We start from the raw sequence: 20,195 nt of genomic DNA, 5'->3' as shown, positions 1-20,195 counted from the left end.
TGATAGTGTGACCAGTGACCTGACCACCAGTTTAATAATCACCACCAGTTTAATATATATAATATATATATATAATTGTATATAATATATATATAATATTGTATACCACCTACCCGTTTTTTTTTTTTTTTCTTTCTTCTTCTTTATACATACTACTATAGTAGCTTACTGTAGCAGTCTGCGGTGCTGCTGAGCTGACAGTGTCCAGCAGGTCCGTCATCAGTCATTACATAATAAATATATATACCTGTCCGGCTGCAGTACTAGTGATATTATATATATATATATATTGATTTCATCTCATTATCATCCAGTCTATATTAGCAGCAGACACAGTACGGTAGTCCACGGCTGTAGCTACCTCTGTGTCGGCAGTCGCTCGTCCATCCATAATTGTATACCACCTACCCGTGGTTTTTTTTTTCTTTCTGCTTTATACATACTACTATAGTAGCTTACTGTAGCAGTCTGCGGTGCTGCTGAGCTGACAGTGTCCAGCAGGTCCGTCATCAGTCATTACATAATAAATATATCTACCTGTCCGGCTGCAGTACTAGTGTGATATTATATATATATATATATATTGATTTCATCTCATTATCATCCAGTCTATATTAGCAGCAGACACAGTACGGTAGTCCACGGCTGTAGCTACCTCTGTGTCGGCAGTCGCTCGTCCATCCATAATTGTATACCACCTACCCGTGGTTTTTTTTTTTCTTTCTTCTTTATACATACTACTATAGTAGCTTACTGTAGCAGTCTGCGGTGCTGCTGAGCTGACAGTGTCCAGCAGGTCCGTCATCAGTCATTACATAATAAATATATCTACCTGTCCGGCTGCAGTACTAGTGTGATATTATATATATATATTGATTTCATCTCATTATCATCCAGTCTATATTAGCAGCAGACACAGTACGGTAGTCCACGGCTGTAGCTACCTCTGTGTCGGCAGTCGCTCGTCCATCCATAATTGTATACCACCTACCCGTGGTTTTTTTTTTCTTTCTTCTTTATACATACTACTATAGTAGCTTACTGTAGCAGTCTGCGGTGCTGCTGAGCTGACAGTGTCCAGCAGGTCCGTCATCAGTCATTACATAATAAATATATCTACCTGTCCGGCTGCAGTACTAGTGTGATATTATATATATATATATATATATTGATTTCATCTCATTATCATCCAGTCTATATTAGCAGCAGACACAGTACGGTAGTCCACGGCTGTAGCTACCTCTGTGTCGGCAGTCGCTCGTCCATCCATAATTGTATACCACCTACCCGTGGTTTTTTTTTTTTCTTTCTTCTTTATACATACTACTATAGTAGCTTACTGTAGCAGTCTGCGGTGCTGCTGAACTGACAGTGTCCAGCAGGTCCGTCATCAGTCATTACATAATAAATATATCTACCTGTCCGGCTGCAGTACTAGTGTGATATTATATATATATATATTGATTTCATCTCATTATCATCCAGTCTATATTAGCAGCAGACACAGTACGGTAGTCCACGGCTGTAGCTACCTCTGTGTCGGCAGTCGCTCGTCCATCCATAATTGTATACCACCTACCCGTGTTTTTTTTTTTTCTTTCTTCTTTATACATACTACTATAGTAGCTTACTGTAGCAGTCTGCGGTGCTGCTGAGCTGACAGTGTCCAGCAGGTCCGTCATCAGTCATTACATAATAAATATATCTACCTGTCCGGCTGCAGTACTAGTGTGATATTATATATATATATATATATATATTGATTTCATCTCATTATCATCCAGTCTATATTAGCAGCAGACACAGTACGGTAGTCCACGGCTGTAGCTACCTCTGTGTCGGCAGTCGCTCGTCCATCCATAATTGTATACCACCTACCCATGGTTTTTTTTTTTCTTTCTTCTTTATACATACTACTATAGTAGCTTACTGTAGCAGTCTGCGGTGCTGCTGAGCTGACAGTGTCCAGCAGGTCCGTCATCAGTCATTACATAATAAATATATCTACCTGTCCGGCTGCAGTACTAGTGTGATATAATATATATTGATTTCATCTCATTATCATCCAGTCTATATTAGCAGCAGACACAGTACGGTAGTCCACGGCTGTAGCTACCTCTGTGTCTTTTAGTTGTGCCTATTAAAATATGGAGAACAAAAATATTGAGGTTCCAAAATTAGGGAAAGATCAAGATCCACTTCCACCTCGTGCTGAAGCTGCTGCCACTAGTCATGGCCGAGACGATGAAATGCCAGCAACGTCGTCTGCCAAGGCTGATGCCCAATGTCATAGTACAGAGCATGTAAAATCCAAAACACCAAATATCAGTAAAAAAAGGACTCCAAAATCTAAAATAAAATTGTCGGAGGAGAAGCGTAAACTTGCCAATATGCCATTTACCACACGGAGTGGCAGGGAACGGCTGAGGCCCTGGCCTATGTTCATGGCTAGTGGTTCAGCTTCACATGAGGATGGAAGCACTCAGCCTCTCGCTAGAAAAATGAAAAGACTCAAGCTGGCAAAAGCACCGCAAAGAACTGTGCGTTCTTCGAAATCCCAAATCCACAAGGAGAGTCCAATTGTGTCGGTTGCGATGCCTGACCTTCCCAACACTGGACGTGAAGAGCATGCGCCTTCCACCATTTGCACGCCCCCTGCAAGTGCTGGAAGGAGCACCCGCAGTCCAGTTCCTGATAGTCAGATTGAAGATGTCAGTGTTGAAGTACACCAGGATGAGGAGGATATGGGTGTTGCTGGCGCTGGGGAGGAAATTGACAAGGAGGATTCTGATGGTGAGGTGGTTTGTTTAAGTCAGGCACCCGGGGAGACACCTGTTGTCCGTGGGAGGAATAGGGCCGTTGACATGCCTGGTGAAAATACCAAAAAAATCAGCTCTTCGGTGTGGAAGTATTTCACCAGAAATGCGGACAACATTTGTCAAGCCGTGTGTTGCCTTTGTCAAGCTGTAATAAGTAGGGGTAAGGACGTTAACCACCTCGGAACATCCTCCCTTATACGTCACCTGCAGCGCATTCATAATAAGTCAGTGACAAGTTCAAAAACTTTGGGCTACAGTGGAAGCAGTCCACTGACCAGTAAATCCCTTCCTCTTGTAACCAAGCTCACGCAAACCACCCCACCAACTCCCTCGGTGTCAATTTCCTCCTTCCCCAGGAATGCCAATAGTCCTGCAGGCCATGTCACTGGCAATTCTGACGATTCCTCTCCTGCCTGGGATTCCTCCGATGCATCCTTGCGTGTAACGCCTACTGCTGCTGGCGCTGCTGTTGTTGCTGCTGGGAGTCGATGGTCATCCCAGAGGGGAAATCGTAAGACCACTTTTACTACTTCCACCAAGCAATTGACTGTCCAACAGTCCTTTGCGAGGAAGATGAAATATCGCAGCAGTCATCCTGCTGCAAAGCGGATAACTGAGGCCTTGGCATCCTGGGTGGTGAGAAACGTGGTTCCGGTATCCATCATTATTGCAGAGCCAACTAGAGACTTGTTGGAGGTACTGTGTCCCCGGTACCAAATACCATCTAGGTTCCATTTCTCTAGGCAGGCGATACCGAAAATGTACACAGACCTCAGAAAAAGAGTCACAGTGTCCTAAAAAATGCAGCTGTACCCAATGTCCACTTAACCACGGACATGTGGACAAGTGGAGCAGGGCAGGGTCAGGACTATATGACTGTGACAGCCCACTGGGTAGATGTATGGACTCCCGCCGCAAGAACAGCAGCGGCGGCACCAGTAGCAGCATCTCGCAAACGCCAACTCTTTCCTAGGCAGGCTACGCTTTGTATCACCGGTTTCCAGAATACGCACACAGCTGAAAACCTCTTACGGCAACTGAGGAAGATCATCGCGGAATGGCTTACCCCAATTGGACTCTCCTGTGGATTTGTGGCATCGGACAACGCCAGCAATATTGTGTGTGCATTAAATCTGGGCAAATTCCAGCACGTCCCATGTTTTGCACATACCTTGAATTTGGTGGTGCAGAATTTTTTAAAAAACGACAGGGGCGTGCAAGAGATGCTGTCGGTGGCCATAAGAGATTGCGGGACACTTTCGGCGTACAGGCACCACGTACAGAAGACTGGAGCAACAACCAAAAACGCCTGACCCTGCCCTGCCATCATCTGAAGCAAGAAGTGGTAACGAGGTGGAATTCAACCCTATATATGCTTCAGAGGTTGGAGGAGCAGCAAAAGGCCATTCAAGCCTATACAATTCAGCACGATATAGGAGGTGGAATGCACCTGTCTCAAGCGCAGTGGAGAATGATTTCAACGTTGTGCAAGGTTCTGCTGCCCTTTGAACTTGCCACACGTGAAGTCAGTTCAGACACTGCCAGCCTGAGTCAGGTCATTCCCCTCATCAGGCTTTTGCAGAAGAAGCTGGAGACATTGAAGGAGGAGCTAACACGGAGCGATTCCGCTAGGCATGTGGGACTTGTGGATGGAGCCCTTAATTCGCTTAACAAGGATTCACGGGTGGTTAATCTGTTGAAATCAGAGCACTACATTTTGGCCACCGTGCTCGATCCTAGATTTAAAACCTACCTTGGATCTCTCTTTCCGGCAGACACAAGTCTGCTGGGGTTCAAAGACCTGCTGGTGAGAAAATTGTCAAGTCAAGCAGAACGCGACCTGTCAACATCTCCTCCTTCACATTCTCCCGCAACTGGGGGTGCGAGGAAAAGGCTCAGAATTCCGAGCCCACCCGCTGGCGGTGATGCAGGGCAGTCTGGAGCGACTGCTGATGCTGACATCTGGTCCGGACTGAAGGACCTGTCAACGATTACGGACATGTCGTCTACTGTCACTGCATATGATTCTCTCCCCATTGAAAGAATGGTGGAGGATTATATGAGTGACCGCATCCAAGTAGGCACGTCACACAGTCCGTACTTATACTGGCAGGAAAAAGAGGCAATTTGGAGGCCCTTGCACAAACTGGCTTTATTCTACCTAAGTTGCCCTCCCACAAGTGTGTACTCCGAAAGAGTGTTTAGTGCCGCCGCTCACCTTGTCAGCAATTGGCGTACGAGGTTACTTCCAGAAAATGTGGAGAAGATGATGTTCATTAAAATGAATTATAATCAATTCCTCCGTGGAGACATTGACCAGCAGCAATTGCCTCCACAAAGTACACAGGGAGCTGAGATGGTGGATTCCAGTGGGGACGAATTGATAATCTGTGAGGAGGGGGATGTACACGGTGATATATCGGAGGATGATGATGAGGTGGACATCTTGCCTCTGTAGAGCCAGTTTGTGCAAGGAGAGATTAATTGCTTCTTTTTTGGTGGGGGTCCAAACCAACCCGTCATTTCAGTCACAGTCGTGTGGCAGACCCTGTCACTGAAATGATGGGTTGGTTAAAGTGTGCATGTCCTGTTTATACAACATAAGGGTGGGTGGGAGGGCCTAAGGACAATTCCATCTTGCACCTCTTTTTTCTTTAATTTTTCTTTGCGTCATGTGCTGTTTGGGGAGTGTTTTTTGGAAGGGCCATCCTGCGTGACACTGCAGTGCCACTCCTAGATGGGCCAGGTGTTTGTGTCGGCCACTAGGGTCGCTTATCTTACTCACACAGCTACCTCATTGCGCCTCTTTTTTTCTTTGCGTCATGTGCTGTTTGGGGAGTGTTTTTTGGAAGGGCCATCCTGCGTGACACTGCAGTGCCACTCCTAGATGGGCCCGGTGTTTGTGTCGGCCACTAGGGTCGCTTAGCTTACTCACACAGCTACCTCATTGCGCCTCTTTTTTTCTTTGCGTCATGTGCTGTTTGGGGAGTGTTTTTTGGAAGGGCCATCCTGCGTGACACTGCAGTGCCACTCCTAGATGGGCCCGGTGTTTGTGTCGGCCACTGGGGTCGCTTATCTTACTCACACAGCTACCTCATTGTGCCTCTTTTTTTCTTTGCGTCATGTGCTGTTTGGGGAGTGTTTTTTGGAAGGGCCATCCTGCGTGACACTGCAGTGCCACTCCTAGATGGGCCAGGTGTTTGTGTCGGCCACTAGGGTCGCTTATCTTACTCACACAGCTACCTCATTGCGCCTCTTTTTTTCTTTGCGTCATGTGCTGTTTGGGGAGTGTTTTTTGGAAGGGCCATCCTGCGTGACACTGCAGTGCCACTCCTAGATGGGCCCGGTGTTTGTGTCGGCCACTAGGGTCGCTTATCTTACTCACACAGCTACCTCATTGCGCCTCTTTTTTTCTTTGCGTCATGTGCTGTTTGGGGAGTGTTTTTTGGAAGGGCCATCCTGCGTGACACTGCAGTGCCACTCCTAGATGGGCCAGGTGTTTGTGTCGGCCACTAGGGTCGCTTAGCTTACTCACACAGCTACCTCATTGCGCCTCTTTTTTTCTTTGCGTCATGTGCTGTTTGGGGAGTGTTTTTTGGAAGGGCCATCCTGCGTGACACTGCAGTGCCACTCCTAGATGGGCCCGGTGTTTGTGTCGGCCACTAGGGTCGCTTATCTTACTCACACAGCTACCTCATTGCGCCTCTTTTTTTCTTTGCGTCATGTGCTGTTTGGGGAGTGTTTTTTGGAAGGGCCATCCTGCGTGACACTGCAGTGCCACTCCTAGATGGGCCCGGTGTTTGTGTCGGCCACTAGGGTCGCTTAGCTTAGTCATCCAGCGACCTCGGTGCAAATTTTAGGACTAAAAATAATATTGTGAGGTGTGAGGTATTCAGAATAGACTGAAAATGAGTGGAAATTATGGTTTTTGAGGTTAATAATACTTTGGGATCAAAATGACCCCCAAATTCTATGATTTAAGCTGTTTTTTAGTGTTTTTTGAAAAAAACACCCGAATCCAAAACACACCCGAATCCGACAAAAAAAATTCGGTGAGGTTTTGCCAAAACGCGGTCGAACCCAAAACACGGCCGCGGAACCGAACCCAAAACCAAAACACAAAACCCGAAAAATTTCAAGTGCACATCTCTAGTTGCATGATGATGATGATTTTGGTTATATTCCTACACAAACAGGCATATTCCGGCCCATACGATTTCCTACACGAATAGTGACTATAGACTGAAGATGCTCTCTGCCCAGGGAGGGCATTTCTTCAGAGGTTCCCTGTTGTAAGAAACCACCATATAGGTAAGGTGCATTTGGCATAGAAAGGAATGCTCCAAGAGTGATGAGAAACAGATGGCGTGTCATATTGACACACATTTGCAGTGGCCACGCCTCTTGTGGTATGTGATTTATATTGTATTCAGTGTCAATAGGCGGTACTAGACACGCCCAGTAGGTGGTGCTAACCATGCCCCTCCGATGGTGCACCCCCTAATAAAATGTTCTGCGCACGCCTATGATGCCGGCATCCCGACATAAATCGAAATGCCGGCGCCGGAATCCCAAATGCCGGAATCCAGATCGACCTCTGCCGAGACTCCTCTTGGTAAACTGCGGGGGGTTAGGTTTAGGCTGCAGGGGGGTGGGTTAGGGTTAGGCTTCGGGGAATGGAGGTTTAGGGTTAAGTTACAGGGAGGTGGGATTAGGTTTAGGCTGCAGGGAGGAGGGTTAGACTGCGGGGAGGGGGGTTGGAGATAGGCACCTCCGGGGAGGGTTAGGCTTCGGCTGCAGCGTGGGGGGGGGGGGTGTCAGAGTTAGGCTGCAAGAAGGAAGGGTTGGGGGTTGGGGGTAAGGGTAAGCGCACTTACCCGGTCTCTCTAGGGATTCCGGTGTCGGTCATATGACCGCTGGAATTCCATCTTCCCAGATATCGTATCATGTATCCCGTTTAGCACACAGCTCTTTTTGTTGAGGGGCGCTCTATATAACTCTCCAGGTGTATGTAGTCTACCACCTTACAAATAAGCTGTTTTCCATATTTATTACATAATAACTAGCTTTAAATCTGGAATATATCATATTGTACCTTATTGGATTCCTGGTCAGATTTCATGGTCTCTGCAATATATTTGATCCCTTCTATAGCACTCTTCACGTCAGGGTTCTTTAAGATGGGGGACTGGTAGGTCACAGCGGCAGGACCAAGTTTCCCAGAAATTTCTGATATGTCAATGTCTTCTGCAAAAATCTTCTGCCCTTGTTTTTCTTGTGAAGGGCGTTTCATTGTAGAGAAGAACATCAGGTTTGGGATGGTGTCAATAAATATCTGAATAAATGAAAGAGTGACAAAAACAGTGTGTAAAACTAACATGACAATGGAAATCTGCAGCAAAAGAGATTTCACAACCTGTCCTCGTTTACAGTAAATGCATTTACAACTTACTAATTACAGAGACAAAATTGTGATTTGGTAATACCTAGAAGTAAGACGGTTTGCAACCAACAGTTTTTTATTATTATATTCATTTAGAAAGCTCCAACGTATTCTGCAGCGCAGTACAATCAGGAAGTAAATCAACATTCAATTTAAAAAAACAGGGTGTTCACTGAAACAGAAGGTGAGAGAACCATGTATTATACAGCTTGCAATCTAAATTATATGAGGCAATGATAAAAAAAAAGGTGCAAGTGGTTATTTGTGCATTGTACAGGGGCACGGTGGGCCGGTCTCATATCAAATGGGTGTGGCCAGGGCTAGGCATTTATGTAGGCTGCTTGTCCTGTTGCTACCAGTAGAAGGTATTTGGCGGACCCTCCCTCTCACAGACCACAGTGGGACCCTCCTTCCTTGCTCCACAGGCCGCATAATTGCCTCTCTATGGTAAGAGCAGCATGTCCTGGGTGACAGCCCCTGGAAGTACAGGTGAACTGGTAATTTGGTCAGTTATCATGTGTCTTAATATCATGAAGAGCAACAGTGAAGGTGGAGTATAGTTGAGGGGGTGGGGTATAATATAGTGGAGTTAATTTTGGGAATGATGGAGTAATGAGAATGACTGAGTTACTGATGATGAGGGGGTAAGTTATGATGATTGGGCTTGATTATGTGGGCTACGGGGTTAATAGTCATAATGGAGTTACTAATGAAGAAAATGTTTTTTGATGAGGCTGAGGGGGTACAGAATATGAATGAAGTTGATTAGGATTGAAATTGATTATGTAATGATAGGTATGATGAGGCAGTTCATGATTATAAAGGGTTTACTGATCGGTTGCTTTTTCAACTTGCCCACTTTATCTCTCTCAAAGGTCTGATACATTTACCTTTGTACACTGTCAATGTGTTGGACATATGTACATGCTTCTTGCAGTAGGAAATGCAGTACAAAATGCATTCACAGTATGGAAATTTATATTCTTACCTAATAAAACAATAAAATTATGGACAGGCGAGGAGGTGTTGAGAGGTGGTTAATTTTGTATAGTTGTACTCACTGTATGCCTGAAAGTAAAAGCCAGAAGAGGTGGAAGTGACATATTAAAGCTGGAGACAGGGGTTGAACAAGGTGGCAAGGAATAGGCTTGAGATGGTATGTAGTGGGAAGAGAAGAAGTGCAGAGAGGGAGCATTGTGGAATAAGCATACACTCAGGGTCGGTTCTACAACTTGTGGCGCCCAGCGCGAAAGTTTCCACTAGCACCACCCCCTTCCCCCTGTGGTAAAACAGTGTGCGCCGAAGGGGCGCGTCAAAAAAGTGGGTGAGTGGCTTCATAGGGGTGGGGCGTGGTCACAGTTATGCCCCCCAGTAGTTGTGGCCCCAGTAGCTGTGCCCCCAGTAGATTTGCCCCAAGTAGTTGTGCCCCCCAGTTGATTTCCCCCCTGTAGATATGCCCCCTGTAACTATGCCCTCAGTAGATTTGCCCCCTGTGGCTATGCCCCAGTAGATTTGCCCCAGTAGTTGTGCCCCCTATAGCTATGTCCCCAGTAGATTTGCCCCAGTAGTTGTGCCCCCTATAGCTATGTCCCCAGTACATTTGCCCCAGTAGTTGTGCCCCTGTCGCTGTGCCCCCTGTTGCTGTGCCCCCTGTCGCTGTGCCCCCAGTAGTTGTGCCCCCTGTTGCTGTGCCCCTTAGTAGCCACTTACAAACACACACACAAAAATCCCCCCCAATACTTACCACTGCCCTGCTCCTGCTTCCCGACCGCTGCTGCTGCTCCGTCTGGCTGCCCACAGCTCCTCTCTATGGGAGAGACATCATGACGTCTCTCCCATAGCAGTGCCGCACAGACACTAGAGGTCAATAATGACCTCTAGCATCTGACAGGTGCGCCGGCTGCAGCGGACGCCCACACAGCCCACGGCGTCTGCTGCAGCCAGGGAGCATGGTGCGGGTAGGTGGCGGGCGCCTACGGGGCCACAGCGCCCCGGGCGTAGGCACTGCTTGCCCACATCAAGTACCGCTCCTTAATACACTGAGAATGTACTAGTGATAGACCAGATCATGTACAGTGAGATCAGTGATGGGTATCGGCAAGCCTGGGCTAGGGAATCAACTAAGGGCACGAAAGAGATGTAAGGGATTAGAGAACATAAAGGAGATAGGTGAAGTGAAGCAGGATTACTTAGCTAGGTGCGAGGGTAGCAATATGTGAGCAGTAAAAACATTTGTAGTTCAGGAAATCTGCAGAAGTGCACAAAGACCTCCCGATCTAAAGCATCTGTGCAGGTTTCATGCTAGGCTGTTTCTAGACAATTTGGCTCCCAGTGCGAGCAATAGAAAAATGCTTCCCCCCCATAGACATTCAAAAAAGCGCCCTCCCCCATAGACATGAAAAACCCCACACAGTAGTGCTCCTTGCACCATATTATGCCCCCTCTCCTGACCCATTTTATGCAATGCACCGCAATGATACATTATGCCCTACGAAAAAGCTTCTAATTACCTGCTTGTTGCCAGGGATTTCATGCGCTGGGTGTCATGCTTGTTGCCAGGGTTTACATGCACTGGGTATCATGCTCGTTGCCAGGGGTTTCATGTGCTGGGTGTCATGCTCATTGCCAGGGGTTTCATACGCTGGGTGTCATGCTCATTGCCAGGGGTTTCACGCGCTGGATGTCATGCTTGTTGCCAGGGGTTTCATGTGCTGGGTGTAATGCTCATTGCCAGGGGTTTCACGCGCTGGATGTCATGCTTGTTGCCAGGGGTTTCGCGCACTGGGTGTCATGCTTGTTGCCAGGGGTTTCATGCGCTGGGTGTCATGCTCGTTGCCTGGTGTAATTACTCATTGCCAGGGGCATATACTTGCTGGTGGGCTCCATGATTGCTCTCCTGCTCCCCCACCTCCCGCCCATAATACTCCACTCAGGGGCGGAGTTTTGTGGAATGACACGGTTGTGTCGTGACGTCACAATGCAACCGCGTAATTCCGTAAAATTCCGTTAAACTCTGCTGCCTGAGCAGAGTACTATGGGAGGGAGGAGGGGGAGCAGGATAGGGCCAGCAAGTGATGCTGCGGGCACCCCGTATGAACGCATGGCTCACCCGCCGCTAGAAACTGCACTGGTTTCATGTTTCTGTTCCCCAAAACTGTGGAGTGTGACAGAAGAGTGGCAAAAGGTATCAGGGAGTAGCTAGTCTATGGTAGATTTAACTTTAAGGTTACAGTGTAGGGTGGCAAGTTGGGACAGGAGTAAAAGCCCAGTTACTTAACCAGTGGAGTGGTTTTATTGAAGATAAAGCAGGTAAACTCGTACTCACTGTTATACACACTGGAAGATGGAGCAGAGCTTGAGCGGATTGGGGTATCACACAGCTCACCAGCAGGTGAGTATATGTAGGCACCAGGAAGCAGTGCAGGATGCTGGAATAGTGTCTAAAACAACAGCTAATTGCAGGTCTCACTGGAGCTAAGTGGAAGACTACTGTCTCCCACTGTGGCCCTCTAACACAGTCTCAAGATGGCTCCACACATGTTTAGTAGTAGCCTTGGTGGCCATCTTGGTACAGGGAATGAAGCTTTCCCTGGAGGAGTAGTAACTTGGAGTTTGTTTGTTACATAATCTTACATAAACCTTTTTCCTGCTTAAATCTCAAAGCTACAGTACTTCCATTGTGCACAATCACTGCTCTGTACAGCCAGCCAGAGTCTTACACCACTTAACTCACCTTCCTCACCCAAGGCGGCATTGTGTGAGTACTTGGAGATCGATGATGAGTGTTAATTACGATGACTGTAATAATGATAGATGCTATGACTAGCACCATTGTAAATAACATGTATTTTCCAATCAGCGGCACCGCACTGGAAGTCGAAGGGATCAGCTCAACAATAACCAGAAGAAACACAGTCAGGGACAGCAGGACAGAGATGCTTAGCGTCATTTTCTCGCCTAAATGATATGGGAAGAACGTAGGAAGAATAGTAATGTTATATTACATGAGTATTGTTGATAATTGTATTAATAACTATGAAATATCTGTTGTGACTAGTGACATCAGAGAGGACATACATCTCATCTGTACTTAATAGTTATTAATATAATACATTGGTGATATAAAATAATAATTAAAAAAACTTTGATTGGCTGAAGGGACCCTCTTTGACAGCAGTCACGGGGGGTCCCGCCAATCGGGGAAAGAGGTCCCATGTGTAAACATGGGACCCCTTTCAGTGCATGGTCCGGGTTTTTCGTTTTTTTATTTTGCCAAGTACGTGGTTTACAAACAGAAGAGGACCGATCTACACTGGATTGTTGTGAGTATAATTTTATTTACAGGTACCCCGTGGATTCTACGTGGAGAAGGGGACCGACTCTTCGTGTCAACATAGGTAAGTATGTGTGTATGTAGGTGTGCATGTATGTAATAAAGTTATACTATCACGGTGTGTGTGTGTGTATTGTTTTTATTTGGGTATTTTTTTTGTAGTAGAACTACAGGTGCCAGCGGGCCCGTTTCCCCCCCGCATGCTGGTATTTGTGGTTCTCCAAGTACCAGCTTGCGGGGGAGGCTTGCTGGGACTTGTAGTACTGCTACAAAAAACAATATTCTTATTTTTACACAGAAGGCTATAAGCTCCCCATCTGCCGCTCTTGGATGGGGGGGGACAGCCTCGGGCTTCACCCCTGGCCTTTGGGTGGCTGGAGGGGGGGACCCCATTCCTCCAGGGTACCCCGGCCAGGGGTGACTAGTTGGTGATTTAATGCCAGGGCCGCAGGGACCAATATAAAAGTGTCCCCCGGCTGTGGCATTATCTCGCTGACTAGTGGAGCCCGGTGCTGGTGGTAAAAATATGGGGAACCCCTACGCTTTTTGTCCCCCGTATTTTTGGCACCAGAACCAGGCGCAGAGCCCGGTGCTGGTTGTTAAAATATGGGGGAACCCCTGTCAATTCCCCCCCCGTATTTTTACAACCAGGACCGGCTCAAAGAGCCCGAGGCTGGTTATGCTTAGGAGGGGGGACCCCACACATTTTTTTTCTGATTTTTAACTCTTTAAACACTTTTTTTAAGGTACACAATGAAGCCCTGCACGGATCTCACAGATTCGGACAGGATTCATTGTGTTAAGTTCGGCAGTGTTTTACTAATCACTCCTGTAAAACACAGGCCGAAATTACGAATGACATCAACATCGGAATACACGAAAATGCAGAATACGACAGCATAGTAAATGAGGCGTAAAAAATTAAAAAAGTTGCAAATTCACACATTCGATGTCATTCGTGTTTAATCTCCCTCCAAATCGACACTAATACGAATCTTAGTAAATATACCCCATTGTGTTTCAACAACTTCTTTGCTTCAATCCACACTTCCAACATTAAACTTCTTCCAACAGACCCAACATAACCCCTTCCAAAGACCATGGGAGCCAACTGTCTAAAATTATATGGCGTGTTCACATTTAACCCCACCCTCCATATGACTGAAAATTCCAAGAATAGACATAGGTTTGGTTTGTGGCAACACACACTTTAGGGCACCCAGGGCCAAGGAGAGCTCAGGGGGGACCCAATACTGGGAGTGGGGGCATGGACAGACTGGGGGCATAGCTACACCCTGTTGGTGGTGGTGACTTGTTGAGGGGGCATTGCAGTGCCATCTTTGGAGGCGTGGCTACACCTTCCTATCGAGCACATGCAGCTTCTATTTGAACAAAGCTGCAACAAGTCCAGTCTTGAACCATGGTCTTTCTCCACGTTCCTGTTCTAGTCCATATTTAGACCTCGTTGGGGTCATCATCACTGACAGTTTTCTTCTCATTCTGTTGAACTGTGGCAATGTGGATCATCCAGGGGTCAGGGACTAGAACATTCCCATATGGGGTACATGCATTCCACACTCATGTCTCCAGATGGGGTACATGGAGACGGGCAGTGTTTTGGCAACATTTTTTAATTCTTCGTTCTAACTAGTTCTGGAGGTAGGAAGAAATCAGTGAAATACAAGTATTTTTAGAAAGCATTCAACTACAGTAAGCCACTAAAGACTTTTCCAGTGTATGTAAGCTACTATAAATCATGTATCAAGTCAGCTTGTAACTCTATGGGGGAGGTCAAACCTTGGCAAGTAAAAAAGCGGAGAGAGATAAGTATTGACTAATCAGCTCTTACCTGCCTTGTTACAGGCTGTGTTCAAAAAATTTCAATTAGGAGCGATTGGTTGGTACTTTATCTCTCTCCACTTTATCTCTCTCCGAGCTTTGCTAAATCTCTCACTAGGTGAGTGCCGGAGCCTTTTTTTATGAATACTGGAACCTATTTTCTGAGTACCACTTTCATTTTTTCATGAAAAAAAGCAGCAGATGTGGGGAATTTGGGTGGTGGCAAGCTGCGCTCAGCTCTTTCTAGGTATTGGATACAAAGTAGCTGCTATTGGAAATATAGGGTTGTCAGGGGTACTCCTTCCCCTAAACGGTTTGTGCACTATAAAAAGAAGAAAATTTCCAGCGCTTTTCTTTGCAGCTTCGCGTACTGGTTAGGTGTGTTCCTGGGGAGTAGAGTAAACCGCTACAAAGTGTGTCAACTCCCTCCGAATCAGAAACAGTTACCAGTAATAGATACATGTGTCTAAATGTTTGTATGTGTATATGTATTGTGTATGTGAGTTAAATAGACGTACTGATATTTTTACAAAGTATTTTATAAAGTATTTTACAGTCTAAATGTTTGTATGTGTATATGTATTGTGTATGTGAGTTAAATAGACGTACTGATATTTTTACAAAGTATTTTATAAAGTATTTTACAAAATATTTAAACAAATACTTTCTTGTGATCACAAGCACAATTTGAAAACTATTTTTATTTGTTAAAGTGTTTATAATTTGTGACAACAATAAAAGAAATATATTTATAAATCTGCATATAACAAAAAGTTTATTGGGTTCATACAAAGAAAAGCGCTGGAAATTTTCTTCTTTTTATAGATGTGTAGACAGATTTTATAGACAATTAGAATAAGTTTCAAGACTGAATTACTCCTTTAGTGTTATGTTTATGATTTTAGAGCACAACATACACATAAGTTCTCCTATTTTCTTTATGAATGTAGCTAATGCATTGCTCATTTTGTGTAGTATTGTTTATTACTAAAATATCATATACAGTATTGTTTTCAATATTCTCAGTGACAAAAAACCTTGGTACCTGAATCAGTGGGCAGATAGAAGACTAAACCGGTCAGGAAGGAGAAAAGCAGACAGGGAATTATGACATTCACAACGAAGTAAAGGGAAAGACGCTGCAAGACAAAGTGATAGGTGATGTCTAAGTATGGGACATCAGGACAGCATGTGTAGTTCACCGAATGCTTCCAGCAGCGATAGTCCTTCATCATCCATTCTCCACTCTCCATGAAATTACTGAGATCTGGCCGGTCACTCTCCTGAAATACATAACAGTGTATTATGGTAACAATGAACTGTACAGGCAATGCATTCACAATTTTATCTCCTTCACAAACAGCTTAAGTTACCACACTCCTGGACAATTACATGGCAACTTTTTTTAATCCATTTTTTACCGGGATCTGTATGGGATCCCGAAGGTCATAATACCGATTGTGGAATCCCGACATGCGGGATCCCAGTGGCGAGTGCAGCATTTCCCCTTGCGAGCTCACTGCGCTCGCCACGCTTCGGGCACGGTAGTGAGCTTCGCTCGCCACACTAATTTATACTTCCTCGGGGGGTGGCGTGGACCAACCCCCCTAGTGTGGATTCGGGGCTCTGGTTGGGATTTCAATCGTCGGGATTCCCATGGATGTCAGGATTCCGGTGTCGGTATTATGTCCACTGGGATCCCGACCATCGGGAAGCTAACGGCTTCCCTCTTTACCGGGTGTAGTATGTTATGGCAGCGGTCAGGCTCCCGGTGGCCAGCATACCAGTGCCGGAATTCCTACCGCTAGCATACCGACAGCTGGGTGAGCGCAAATGAGCCCCTTGCAGGCTCCCTATGCTCGCCACGCTGTATCTATTCTCCCTCCAGGGAGGTCGTGGGCCCCCAAGAGGGAGAAAAACTGTCGGTATGCCGGCGGTCGGGATTCCGGTGCCGGTATGCTGGTCGTCGGGAGCCCGACCGCCAGCAAACTGAAGACCACCCCTTTTTACCCAATGCTATTTAGGGTATGGACAGGCCAGTGCTGAGACATGATCCCACCTACACTATTTTGTGGCTTCTGGAGTAAAAGTACACACATTATGTAATCAAACAATATGATTGAACAGACGTCTTTCATTGTGTAAGAGAAATACCCAATTATATACAATTATTTTATTTTAAAATTATACAAATTATACAATTAGGATGCCAAAATTTCAGAATAGATGTATTAGAAAATAGTTTATTTTTAAATAATCAAGTTGTTATGTGTGTTGTAATTTTCCAATACCTTATGGTTCTTCATTCCATTGCCAAAGAACGTTGCCTCCAGGAGAGACGGGAGAATCGGAACACCATGAAGGGCTTAGGGGCCCAACTAATAAGTCATATTTTGAATTTATCTTTCAATTTTGAAACTCCATAAACAATGGAAATATTTTTTAGTCGTGAACCTACCTGCTAAATATTCTTTTTATCATTTATAATTAAAGAAATATATATTTGTCTTACCGGGTTTAAAATTACTAACGTGCCATCATAGGTCCAAGTACCAAACTTCATGCTGCAGTTCTGCTGATCGAATGGAAAATATGTGACTATGATTTCACAGTAGCTTTTAAAAATAGCTGGAGGTGTCCATATAATTTTCCCTGTGTAATCCAGCAGGATTTTAGTATCCTTGACAATTGCGAAGTCACCATCTGCACTGTAATGAAATAAATATTTATACAAACTGGGTAGAGCATCTCTATGAGGTTAACATTCACTCAGTATGCAAACATTTCTTAGGGTCTATTTCTAATCACTTACACATCATTACTCATGTAGAAGAAACCCTAATTTTCAGCATGTATTAAGTAATGGGCAAGTTCATTACTAGGGGCCTGAAGTGGCCGCTCAGTATTCAGCAAACTTTAAACAAAACAAAGTCTTTGGCGTGTCCTCGCAGCCTGGAAACTGACGCCATCTTCCTATGGCGCTAGCTCTCAATGGCCTGCGCCTTCCTATCCAAAGGATTTGTGGAGTTCAAAGAGGGTTCTGAATGAATACCTCCATCTCCAGCTGCCCACTCTTTGTGCATTCTGGAACTCAGTTCAGTCATGCGCACAGCAGTGCCCGCCACTGTAAACTTTCACTGCTAGTAATTAGCTGTGAAAGTGAAGGTGATGTGGTTTGTGGGACAGCTGCTTTTTTCAGAGCATCTGCCCGACATCCAGAGCAATGCAGAATTACTCTGATACTTCAGAATTCACAGTCACAACTCACAGCGAACCGCTTACGAAATTCCCGGTGGGCCACACTGCCGGAGCACCCCGCCCCCTCCTATAGGGGTCAGTAATTTGGAGGAGCAGGATCATATATGAACTTGGGTGCTTGGTTTGTTTCTATGAAACTCTGTACTGTTGCCAGGGGGTCATAGCAGAGGGGGAGCACACCAGCTGTAGCGCCGCTGCAAATCTATAAGGTTATACACATATTTTCACACACTGAGCTGCTGTGTTTTGTGTGTTGGTCTCCGTTTCTCTGTGTCACTCTAGAGGCTCTCTAGGGTCTGCATGGAGGTGTTTTTTTTCAGTGAGCTGCACTGTATTACAGTTGTGTAAAATGTATTTGTTGACATGGTTATGTGTGCTGCTTGTAACTCTACCCCTTCTTCAGCGGGGTCCCTCATGTGTGAACAGTGCTCCTTATCTCCACAGGGACACAGCTCACAGGCACCTGACTGGCTAAATAATTTTCAAAGCATTATTCAGAATGTAAATTCAGAATTAGCTGCAGCTAAAAAAGAGAGACAGGTGTTAAAACAGTCTATAGATTGTAAGGCTAAAGCAGCAGATATCAGAAAGGTTTCTCAGCCCCCTCTGTTGTTTTCACATAAACGCTCATTGCCACAGGTGCTCCAGTCTGATTCTTATTTTGATCAGCCCGATGTGGATGATGATGATGACGATGATGATATGGACGAGGACAGCTTTCTGTCCTCTGGGGTGGAGGCCCTCATTTATGCTGTAAGAGAGGTTCTTCACATACCAGATCAGGAAGCAAAAACAGATGAGGAGTTGTACTTTAATGTTAGACCCAAGACCTCAGCCACTTTTCCTGTGTCTAAGGAATTAAACTCCCTGGCCAGGGAGGCATGGGTAAGCCCTGACAAGAAATGTAAAATTCCTCAGAGGTTTTTATCCACTTTTCCACTCCCAGCTGAGGACAGGAAGGTATGGGAAACCCCCCGTCAGTCGATACGTCTGTGTCCAGACTGTCTTAAGAAATTGGTACTGCCGGTGCCAGGGGCTATATCCCTTAAAGACCCTGCTAAAATTGATACCACTCTCAAGGCAATATACATATGTGTAGCACAGCGCTCCACAATAGTTTGTGGGTGGATTTCCAGGGCAGTAGTCAAGTGGTCCAATAATATAATTAATAGATTAGACACTCTGTTGCAACACATACAAGATGCTGCAAATTTTATGAGTGAGGCTATAAAGGAATTGTGTAGGATAAATGGCTGCTCTACTGCTATGGCAGTTTCGGCACGCAGAGCTCTGTGGTTACGTCAATGGTCAACGGACGCTGATTCCAAAAAGGGTGTAGAAAATCTTCCCTTTACAGGTGATTTCTTGTTTGGGGATGAATTAAATAAATGGATCTCCCAGGCAACAGAGGGTAAGTCTACCTATCTGACGTCGGCTGCGTCACTTGCTAGACGTTCTTACACAGGACCCTCCTTGCAGTCCTTTCGTGTGGCAAGGTACAGAGACAGGGGCCGGGGAGTCTCCACCACTCCGAGATTATCTCATGGTAAGTCCCGTAAACCTGCAACTGCTGTATTCGGGGACCAGACCACCGGCTCCCCTGCCGCTAAGCCTTCTGTGTGATGGTTGGCCCCAGCAGCAAGGTGACTTTCAGGGGGTGCTCGCCTTCAACACTTCACTTACGTGTGGGCAAAGTCCTGCCGGGATCCTTGGGTGGGGGACCTCATTTCCCAGGGATACTGGCTGTAATTTCAAGCACTTCCTCCTCACAGATTTTTCAAATCGGGCTTACCAGTTTTGCCCGCAGCAAAAGTTACCTTGCAAGAGGCTATTCAAAAGCTTTTTTTTTTAAAGCAATGTTTTTATTGGAAAGATGTCGAGTAAACCAATACAGACAAAAAGGAAATGATGATACAAAGCATTTCAAAATAATGTACAGGATATCCCATGGGATACAAAAACAAGAGGTACATCAACAGCACAAATGTTGACATTAATTTTCTGTATAAAAGATAAGATAGGAAAGAGAAAAAGAAAGAGTAGAGAAGGAAGAAAAAGAAAAGGAGAGAGAGAAGAGAAGGGGGTGGAGGGTGGGGGTGGAGGTGGAGGGAGACCACCATAAGACATTTCAGAAACTAACTCATATAATGAGGGTAAAAGACACGATCATCATACATAAACAGAGTAAAAAGTCGTACAGCCATTTAGAAGCATAAGTAATACAACTCCAAAGCAATCTATCATACCCGTGAAATAGAGGTTTTAGTGTAAGTGAACCATGGTTCCCAAATCCTTATGTATTTATCTGACCTATCACGTGAGGAAGCAGTCATTTTCTCCATCGTGGAGATTTACCATATTTTGGACAACACCATGCTTATGGGGGGAGCAATGGACTTTTTCCAACATTTAGCTATCACACATCTGGCGGCGTGAAGGATTTGGAGTACAAGCTTATTAGCAATACTACTTAAATCAGACAAAGGAAGGCCCAGCAAAGGCG

General features: G+C 45.4%; 1 protein-coding gene across 1 annotated transcript in view; it reads right to left on the bottom strand.

The window, feature by feature from the left end:
• The window catches only part of LOC134944663 (acetylcholine receptor subunit alpha-1-B), a 67,862-nt gene that overhangs the window by 4,089 nt on the left and 43,578 nt on the right, over positions 1-20,195 (bottom strand). Inside the window, exons 5-8 of the mRNA XM_063933424.1 lie at positions 16,947-17,142; positions 15,480-15,717; positions 11,996-12,219; positions 7,915-8,154 (exon numbers count right to left, since the gene is read on the bottom strand). Of these exons, the coding sequence (XP_063789494.1) occupies positions 7,915-8,154; positions 11,996-12,219; positions 15,480-15,717; positions 16,947-17,142 (898 nt within the window). The remainder of the gene's footprint in view (positions 1-7,914; positions 8,155-11,995; positions 12,220-15,479; positions 15,718-16,946; positions 17,143-20,195) is intronic.

Source organism: Pseudophryne corroboree, chromosome 7 (genome assembly GCF_028390025.1).
Source record: "Pseudophryne corroboree isolate aPseCor3 chromosome 7, aPseCor3.hap2, whole genome shotgun sequence".
NCBI classification, from domain to species: Eukaryota; Metazoa; Chordata; class Amphibia; order Anura; family Myobatrachidae; genus Pseudophryne; species Pseudophryne corroboree.
Note: the sequence above shows the minus strand (reverse complement) of the source record. Positions and strands in the feature narration are given on the sequence as shown.